Source organism: Scyliorhinus torazame, chromosome 18, assembly GCF_047496885.1.
Source record: "Scyliorhinus torazame isolate Kashiwa2021f chromosome 18, sScyTor2.1, whole genome shotgun sequence".
In the NCBI taxonomy this organism is placed as follows: domain Eukaryota; kingdom Metazoa; phylum Chordata; class Chondrichthyes; order Carcharhiniformes; family Scyliorhinidae; genus Scyliorhinus; species Scyliorhinus torazame.
The window spans coordinates 29,375,508-29,386,237 of NC_092724.1; the positions used below are offsets into that span (position 1 = coordinate 29,375,508).

General features: G+C 42.3%; 1 protein-coding gene across 5 annotated transcripts in view; it reads left to right on the top strand.

The window, feature by feature from the left end:
* The window catches only part of LOC140395090 (phospholipid-transporting ATPase IC-like), a 131,589-nt gene extending 126,443 nt beyond the window's left edge, over positions 1-5,146 (top strand). For all 5 annotated transcript variants that reach the window (XM_072482476.1, XM_072482479.1, XM_072482480.1 and 2 more), the window contains one exon: positions 1,468-5,146. In XM_072482476.1, coding sequence (XP_072338577.1) covers positions 1,468-1,707 — 240 coding nt within the window. In that variant the 3' untranslated portion in view covers positions 1,708-5,146. The remainder of the gene's footprint in view (positions 1-1,467) is intronic.
* Positions 5,147-10,730: the final 5,584 nt, after the last annotated feature.

Here is a 10,730-nt window from a genome sequence, read left to right on the forward strand (position 1 = left end):
TTTTAAATACCTCCATTTATTCACCACTCCTTCTTAACTCAAATAAATATAAAACCAAATGTATTCAAACTGTCCTCATAGTTTAGTACAATTTCACAGCGAGTGGTTCGTATCTGGATTGCACTGCCTGGACGTGTGGTGGAGGCAGGTTCAATCGAGGCATTCAGGAGGCGTAAGATGATTATTTGAATGGAAACAATGGGCAGGAGTACGGGGAAAAGCCAGGGGAGTGGCAGTAAGCCACGATGCTCGTTTGGAGAGCTGATGCACACACAATAGGCCAAATGGCCTTCTCCTGCACCGTAACAATCTGTGATACTGTGATCAGAACACCTTTGAAATGGGATTTGTGTGCACCATGGCTTCAGGGATTCTTTAGTTATCTCTGAAACGGAATCCATTAGAATAAAAATGAATACAACGTGCAAACATTGCTTCGCGCTCTATTTTTTTTTAAAAAGCTTTGCATTGTTTTCAGAAAGATTCCCTGAACTGCAATCTTGCTGTTGTATGGTGACTTCACTATGAGGTTTATCAATAAAAGGCAATCCAAGGTGGAATGACAACAAGCCTTGAGATCTAATCATTCAGTTAGTAGACAAAGGTCACAGCTTGACCTTACGGAAGAGAAATGCAAGGAAGAAAATTCCACGTAGCCTGTGCTTGGCTGGTAATTTGGCAGAGCAATTCGGCAGGTTTGGCAACAGGTCAATAAGAACTAATTACTATGAGAATGTACATCCAGGGTGGCCACATTTACTGCTAAATACTTAACCCTCAGCAGGGATTAACCTTTCCAAGAGCAACAAAACACTTAGCACCTATTAAATTCCAGTAATGTAACATATATACCACTGCTAGACAGCCACATGTAAGGTAGAGGCCAACCTATTTTTCACTAGAAGAGCGCTGTCCAATAGGAATGACTAACTAACCATGTGTCTTGCCAGGCTGAGAAGAATTAAGCTGCATGCACTTATACACACTGCAGTCAGGTGCCGAGCAACAACGTACCAGTCCGCCAGCCATTTGGGGAGCAGGAAGTAATACACTCGATGAAGCTCCTGAAACAGAAGGCACAATATTGATTTTCCACCTCACCAGACCAAGGCAGGCCAGCAGCATGGTTCAATTCCCGTACCAGCCTCCCCGAACAGGTGCCGGAATTTGGCAACTAGGGGCTTTTCACAGTAACTTCATTTGAAGCCTACTTGTGACAATAAGCAATTTTCATTTCAGTTCCTCCTGGGGTGAAGTTGAAAATTGCCCCTTGTGTCTTAAAGACATTTTCCACAACCCTGCAAAGGATGCCAATACTTCCCAGAAGATTCTGTCCGTAGGTCAGCTATGGTGGTGGATAAGAGACAGCCTTTAATAAGTTAAGATTTACGCAGTGTGCACTAAATGGATACGTGAGATGGAATGCAAATTCTTTTACTAAGCGGCGGCCTATTTGATTATTTCCAGGCAACCTACGAAGATCTAAACAAAGGTCAGCAAATTTCAAACAACAAGGCCAATCATTTCAACAGGGATTCCTCACATCGCCGCTCGGCCTACGCCTTTTCACAGGACAAAGGCTACGCTGACCTCATTACCTCAGGTGCAAGCATCCGAAAGAAAAGGCCGGCCTCGGGAGCAAACACAAACAGCAATGCTCAAAGTATGCCCGAAGGAGAAAAGGGTGTGCTGCAGGAAAGACTCTGAAGTAATCGAACACTTTGTTGCATTCACTTACTGCGATGCTGGAAGTGTCCTGGTATTGTTATGTGGACCATTCTGGTAAATATCCCAAATACCTGAAGGACACTGACTGAACTGAACACTGTGCTAGGCCCACATGAAGAGTTAGTTTTGTCCCTGCAACTTGAACGAATAGAGTGCCTTTCCTCCTGATTCAATAGGACCTGTGCATAATACTTTCTGTTATTTCCATCTATTCAAATCAAGTTAAGAGATTTTCTTTGCAGCGTTCTTTTTTTTCCAGTTTGTTCTGTTGGATTTCTTGGTTCCTGAAAGCCACAGCCCATTCAGGTCTTCACACCGAGAAAGTGAGAGAGATGAGAATCATCATTTGCTGTTGTACCAGCAATCATTACACATATCCGCCCACTCTTTTTTAATTCTTGAGGTTGTGTACATGACCCAAAGTAAACCATGAGAGATTAAGAGGGCAATTTTAACCTAACCCGCCGGGAAGGAAAACGACCGATTCAGGTGGAGTTCTTGCCTTTTAACCCAACCTAATATTGCACTTCACCGATTTTGATAGGAATAAAATTGGGTGAGCGTAAAACTACCATTGAAACTAGTTTCATGATGGGTGGGTGAGGTTAAAATGGTCGCTAAGTTCTGAACCTTCATTGAGGATTGTCCTTCATTACAGCATCGAAACACATCACCTATTAAATTCCAGTAACATAACATACATAACACTGCTAGACAGCTGGGTGAAAGTGCAGACCTATTGTCCAGCAGAACTCACTGACTAACCACAGGTTATGCCATGGTGGCAACAAGTAACCAGATGCACGAATAAGCTTGTTACATTCAACACAGGTACTTCACATCTTTATTTATTCAACAAACAACTAATCGCATTCAATGTGGGATTCTGCAGTCTTTCTCTTACACCAATGTTTGGAACTCTGACACAAATTAACCAGACCCATCACATCTTAGCACAGCTTTTGTCTGACCACTGATAATGACACTTGGACTTCATCAGAGAGGTTGCCGGAAATGTTGACTCTCTCAACAAGAGATATGCCCCTGCACTCCATCCAGAATGCGATTGGACACTGCTTGCCCTTTCCCAGCGTATGCCCACTAAAGAGGTCTTGCTTTTCTCATTGGTTGAGCTGATGACAATATCAACTTCCCTCTCCGTTTGATGTTTCTGCTGTTCCCATGGCGCTACAGTTCAGCAATTGCAGTCCATTTTAGTAGGTGACCAATAATCAGTAACCAAGGGCACTGTAAGAAGTCTCACAACTGCAGGTAAAAGTCCAACAGGTTTATTTGAAATCACAAGCTTTTGGAGCGCTGCTCTTTCATCGGGTGAAGTGGAGGCAGGTTCACAATCAGCATATAAAGGAGAGACGCAATTGCAAGATAATTAAAGATTGGAAAGTGAGTGTTTACAGGCAAACAAGTCTTTAGAGGAACAAATCGTGTTAATGGAGTGAGTGATAATCACAGGTAATCGAGGTGTGAATTGTCTTAAGCCAGGACAGTTAGTAGGATTCTGCAAACCTGGGTAGGGCTTGAGACAATTCACATTGTCCTGGCTTATGATTTCAAATAAACCTGTTGGACTGTAACCTGGCATGAGACTTCTTACTGTGCCCACCCCAGGCCAGAGCCGGCATCTCCACATCATAGTAACCAAGGGAATAAAGCATGCACTTCAATCAATAGTCACTCGCACATTGTGCTTTTCATAGCTTTTTATCTCCAAGCACGTAACAGTGTTTAAGTACACATGCATATGAATATTGGGGTCACATAGTTAATGGTTGTGTCGATTACTAACTTTTTATTTGTAATTAAAAATTCTCTGAGCCCTATCTACATCCCCAATTCACCACACACGTCTAGTGGCAAATGTATTGGACAGCACTTCACTCAAACACTAAAGATTGAATACAACACCTATACTGACTGAACCATAAACATTGCTTTCCTAAGATACCAAGGATCAGGCACTCAGTTCCCGCTATGTCTTGAGTAACATTGGATGTTAATGTGCATTAGATTGCCAGGAGTAAGAGATTCATACCCTCCTCATGTCCCTCCCATCATTTGATTGTTGATCATTTGTATTTTATTCAAATTTGCTCTACCTTTGTCACCGTGGCATCGGGAAAAAAATTATGTTCAGCATTGATGTTTGCACATGCATGCCCATCTTTGAGAACCCAAATAGGACAATTTACAGTCACTTTGAGACTCCAGTTCAGTTCAGCGCTGTTAGTAACCAGCATTGTGGTTATTTTGCCAATTATTGTGTGGCTAAGATAGTGTTTAAAGTTCCAAAAGGTAGCCTTGACTGAAGGAGTCACAGATGAAATGATGAGTGCAAGATCTAGCATATAGTCTCAGATGGTGAACAACCCTCAACCAATACATTTGGAAGCTCCAGTAATGGATTCACTTGAATGTTAATTCCAAATCAACTTTTTCATTATTTTTGAACCCGAAGGTTAATAGAGGAAAACAAAAGCAAGCTATGCTCTGGATAATTGTCAATTTCCCAGATCTCCATTATTCAGCAAATTGCAGCGGTCTCATGTGTTCCAAAGAACATCCAGCATTTGCAGTCAGCCTTAATCGATGGTGCTACCTCTTAGGGACCAGTAAGGGACCCTCTTAATTATTTGACCAACTTAAACAACCCCTCCCCCCACATCTCAAATCCAAATCATTGCATGTTTTTCAGAATTTGCAACATTTATATCTGATTATACTTGGTACCTGTCTCTGTAATCAAATGAATTCTGATCTCTTCTCCCCTCCATTCCTTACGTGCTCAGAGCTAACATACTGAGCCTCAAGATTAACAATGTGCAGATTGTAGTACGGGCAGGGAGATGCTTTATTATTCACCTTGATGTGATATACTATAATAAAGGATAATAATATGAACATTTCATTTTATTTCAAATAATGCCATTAGAACTCGTTACACAGGGGCTATATTTGCATATATCGTATTTTTGATATTTTTATATTGAATGTGTTTGAAATAAAGCATTCATGAAAAATGATTTTACAGTAAACATTCAATGAATAAATAGCCTTTTGCAAATGCTATCAAATCCCATCAGATGTAGATTGGAGATGTGTTTGAATGAAGCGTGTATTTTGTCTGGGTAGATAAAAACTGAGGAATGTGCAACAGTTCGATGGGCAGAAAGTTTAAACTCTGCTGCTTTAATACAAACACAAAATGCAATTGGACCAAATTTCTCTGCTGTATTTTATGAGGGGCAATAATATGTATGAGAATAGTGTCTGTGCTAATTTTTATTCCCATTTCTACGTGTAAGGAAACAAAAGTCGAATTAGATATACTTTTTAAAGTTGCTAACTCCACTTGAGTACATAGTGTTCTGGTCAATAAATGACTGTGATTATAAAACCATTTTCTGTTGCTGCCAACTAAGTCCCTTTTTCTTTGAGACGGGTTGCTTAGGATGTAAGTTCTTATGTTTGGACATCCCTAACATGGCACTTGTCCTCATGGACCATTGTGTAATATGGAACCGTGGATCACATGAATGATCCCATCAACTTGCTACTTTCTTAGTGTGCTGATACTGACAGATCTCGAGATTCTGATTTACGATTTGTCTCTCCAATGAGGCATCAACACGTAATATAGCGCTTTACAACCTCCAGGCCTGGGAAACTCAAACAAGGACCAGTCATCAAATAAAAAATACACAAATAGAACTTATTTGATTGGGCTTCGGGAACCACTTGGTGGCTCATGGATCTCAAATACAGCCTCAGGTTCTGATTAAGCTTTTGCAATGTTTGTAGCTGCTGCTGCTTGTTTAGCCAACCAGATATGCCACTCGCCTGGATTGCACCATCCTCATACATCCACTGGAGCTTGTCCGCAGTCACTTCATGATAACCATCCATCACAAAAGTACTTGCATTCATGCAGCTCATTGAAAGATCTCAGAGAGTTCCCCAGACTGCATTGTTTAAGTGCAGCAAAGATTTAAACAGGGGAGGTTACGCTGTGTCACAAGTTACTGTCAAAATGACTGGTGAAGTTAATGGTGCCTGACTGTTATTCTTAGTACAGCCGGTATGGGGAAGATACGTGTTTAAATGTGGGTAGCAGGGTGATACAGTGGTTAGCACTGCTGCCTCACAGCGCCAGAGATCTGGGTTTGATTCTGAGTTCAGGTGTTGACTGTGTAGAGTCTGCACATTCTCCCCGTGTCAATGTGGGTTTCCTCCAGGTGCTCCAATTTCTCCCACAGTCCAAAGATGTGCAGGTTAGGTGGATTGACCATGCTAAGCTGCCCCTTCATGCCAAAAGGATAAGTGGGGTTACGTGAATAGAGCAGGGGAGTGGGCCTAGATTAGGTGCTCTTTCAGAGGGTCGGTGCAGTCGATGGGCAGAATGGCCCACCTTCTGATTCTAAATCAGGAAATCTAAATGTCTGATTTGTGAAGTCAGCATCTTGCTGGCTGACTCTCTATTCACATGCATTGAATGGTGTGACTGTTGCTACGTTTGCAGAGGCAGAAACAAAATCTATCACCATTTCAAGTCTTAAGTACCCTTTCAATGGCTTTTTAGGTTTTGAAATGTAATCTGTCCAATGTCACATCTGGCTTTCTGTAGTCAAGTGCCAATGCCATGAAGCTGTCTTTCTGGAGGCAGACATCTTAAGGCAGTTCAAAAAAGACCTCTCACAGAGAAGACACTGATGAAGCAATACAGTCTTTAAATGTGGTGTCAGGGAATGGAAATAAAACAAATTTTGAATCCTGGAAATGTTGCAGAGAATACATAGCTCAGAAAGGCATACAGAAATCTTTAAATTAGCCAAAAAATAGCTGAAAAAGGACCACGAAATTCAACATACCAAATTCTGCAAAAATACTGGGTGTGTGAACATGGAAAACCTTGCAAACTTTCTAATCCCAGTTCCAGTAGAAATGAAAGGGGATATATGTCAGAATTAGCAGTTTTTCCATTTGCAATGGGAAAATGACAAGCTAGCATCAGAGTAATGTTGCTCTTTTTAACCTTAGTTTTATTAGCTCTGATTATGTCACCTTTGCTCACGAGTCGCCAGGTATCTTTCTGATACCGCCACGTGGTTCAAGCTCGAGTTATGACTAATAAGTCAGCACACCGCTTAGTAAGATTGAAATCAACGGTCATTTATTATATACAACAAGTAATGCTTACACAATAATCCTACTATCTATATAGAAACCTACCACTACTGGCCAATACTTAACTTTAGGAAGGGCCCACCAGGTCAGGGAAACGAATGGCTTATCGAATCGGATCTGGCCCGCGGGATTCAAAAAGGCTGATACGGGTCGATGGCTAGGAGTTTTTATCGGGTAGCGATCGCTGGAGTCAAACTTACAGTTTCTGGTTGATGTTCTTACGAAGGACTCGAGCAGGAGAAGAAGGGAGAGAGAGAGCGATCTGAACTTGGCCCCTCACTTTATAGGGCCCAGGTGCTTCCCACCTCTCGGGGCGGCCCTTGACCCTGAGTCCCAAGTGATTGGACTTGTTCCCAATCACTGGGTTCGATACGTCCAATAACGGGGCAATTCCTCGATCGGGGGGGTGGTCGTTCACCTGTCTTTGTTTCGGCCACTGCAGGCGCCGACAGGTCTGGCCCGGCATTCAAGTGCTAATACGTTGCAATTGTTCCCGGGGATAGCCGATTAAACTGCAGATGTCTGAGTTGATGTGCTGCTAATAGTCTTGAGTATCGATCTGGGTCGACTTCCCCAGAGCCGAATACGCTATTCTGTCTGTAGCTGTCCGTTTGTGTCCTGTTGGCTGCTTTTCCCATCAGCCTTTTCGGTTAGCCATTTTAAATCGGGTTTTGGCCAAATTAATAGGGAATCAGCCATTTTAAGTGGCTACAGTAAGCCAGAACTAATGAGATTACCACACTTCTAAAACTGTAGGGGAAGGATTAACAAATGAACAAAGATAACAGATGGCAGCGATTTTGAAAGCCTTGGACGAATACTTTGAACTCTGAGTGAATGTTACATATGAACACTATGTATTCAACACTAGAGCTCAAGGAGAGACAGTAACCATAGATCAGTACATGACTGTCGCAGCATAGCTAAAAGATGACCTGATTGAAGGTAGATTAGTCTTAGGCGTGCAAAACCCCTCGGTGAGAGCAAGTTTATTAAAAGATGAGAAACTGGCACTAAAGAAAACCATAGATGTGTGTCAAAATGCGGAAGTTGTGAAATATGTATGGCAGAGCAGACCAGGCAATACAATCTACTGAAAGACAATCCAGGGCAAAATAGCAGAGCAACCGCACACAAAGGGCAGGATTCAAATACGGCGGAGGACAGAATGCAAAGAAAAAAGATTTCCCAGTATGGAGAAGGCAGTGTCATAGCTACAAAAAGCAGAATAATTTCACACACAACTGCTAGCCTAGAAAGAAGCAGAACCTGTACAGGTAGCCACTGCAGAGATATCAGCAGAAGAAATATACATGATACAATGGGTTACTTCCATTAAGTCGATAGGCGATGAATGGTTTGCGACTGTTACAATGAAGGAGAGTATCAACTGAATAAGAAGTGTCAGAAAGGCACAGGTACATTATGCAACACAATGACCTTCACAGACTTGGGTGAAATGAACATGACGATCATAAATGAAACACCCAAAAGTGAGATTGAGGCTATATGATGGCATGATACTCATATCGAGAGGATAAGTTAGTCTGAGAGCCGAATGCAATCAAACAATCATAGAATTTACAGTACAGATGGAGGCTATTTAGCCCATCGGGTCTGCACCGGCCCTTGGAAAGAGCACCCCACTTAAGCCCACTCCTCCAACCGATCCCCATAATCCAGTAACCCACTTAACCTTTTGGACACTAAGGAGCAATTTATCATGGCCAATCCACCTAACCTGCACATCTTTGGACTGTGGGAGGAAATCCACGCAGACACGGGGAGAATGTGCAGGACAAGAAGAAATATCTAAGTTCCAGATCATAAATAGGACACAAGAGCCACTCATCTCAGCTGAAGCAAGTCTAAAGCTTGGGCTGGTAACCCTAAAAGTGCCAACAGAGAAAGGACAGCAAAAAGACCCAGCGAAAAGGAAGCAATATTCAGGTAAATCACAAGATGGTTATCAACCAGTATAGCACAAGAAAATGTACAAGCCTCAGATGAGTGAAGCAGTTTTACAGGAAGATGTTCACAGTAGAGTGGAACTGGGAGATTTGAAGTGCAAGATTTGAGCTGAGTATATATTTTTGAACATGCACAATAAATCAAAGCCTTCGGTGAACCGAGCAGTATGACATCTGAACCAACAAATGTCAGAGAGAATGAAGGAGCTAAAAAGAACTCAAACAGATATACAACCAGGAAAAATGGCAGACATAAAATGCACACAAAGAAGTTGCAACCGTGAAGGACTCCATACTGAGTGCAGAACTACTAGCAATCCCAGAGGTCCATGTAGCCCCAACAACCACAATGGAACAACAACATCCACCAAGGCAACAAGGGCCATGGGAAAGGTACTCTCAACACATGACTATGAAGAGACCGGCACAATATTTGTGTGCACTTCCTGTGGCCGTGACTGACTAGTAAAATGAGCAATTGTTAATGCATGAGAAAAGTGAGTACCTTGGGTAACTCGCAGTCACACAGCATCGTGCATACATAAGAACATAACATAATAACTAGGAGCAGGAGTAGACCATCTGGCCCTTTGAGCCGACTCCGCCATTCAATGAGATCATGGCTGATCTTTTGTGGACTCAGCTCCACTTTCCCGCCCGAATACCATAAATTTTTATTCCTTTATTCTTCAAAAAACTATCTATCTTTACCTTGAAAACATTTAATGAAGGAGCCTCAACTGCTTCACTGGGCAGGGAATTCCACAGATTCACAACACTTTGGGCGAAGAAGTTCCTCCTAAGATCAGTCCTAAATCTACTTCCCCTTATTTTGAGGCTATGTTTCCTAGTTCTGCTTTCACCTGCCAATGGAAACAACCTCCCCACATCTATCCTATCCATTCCCTTCATAATTTTAGACGTTTCTTTAAGATCCCCCCCCCCCCCCCCCCCCGCTATCCTATCCATTCCCTTCATAATTTTAGACGTTTCTATAAGATATCCCCCCCCCCAACATCCTTCTAAATTCCAATGAGTACAGTCACAGTCCTCTTTGGGTCTCCTCGTAATCCAACCCCCTCAACTTTGGAATTAACCTAGTGAATCTCCTCTGCACACTCTCCAGCTCCAGTATGTCCTTTCTCAGGTAAGGAGACCAAAACTGAACACAATACTCCAGGTGTGGCCTCACTAACACCTTATACAATTGCAGCATAACCTCCCCAGTCTTAAACTCCATCCCTTTAGCAATGAAGGACAAAACTCCATTCGCCTTCTTCATCACCTGTTGCATCTGTAAACCAGCTTTTTGCGACTCATGCACTAGGTCCCTCTGCATAGCAGCATGTTTTAATATTTTATCATTTAAATAATAATTCCTTTTGCTGTTATTCCTACAAAAATGGATAATCTCACATTTGTCAACATTGTATTCCACCTGCCAGACCCTAGCCCATTCACTTAAACTATCCAAATCCCTCTGTAGACTTCCAGTATCCTCTGCACTTTTTGCTTTACCACTCATCTTAGTGTCATCTGCAAACTTGGACACATTGCACTTGGTCCCGAACTCCAAAGAATTTATGCGTCTTCTGTTCACTATGAAAAGGGGGATGTTTATATCTTTTGATCGATAGGCAAAGGGGAATGTTTGGTTTTGAAATGCAATCAGTCCGATGTCTCATCAGGCTTTCCATGGTCACGTGATTATGCCTGAAGCTGTCTCTCTGGAGGCAGACATCTTAAAGCAGTTCAATAAAGACCTCTCACCGAGAAAACACTGCCATCTTTAAACCTGAAACAATGGCACTGCACGGGTGATGCATGATC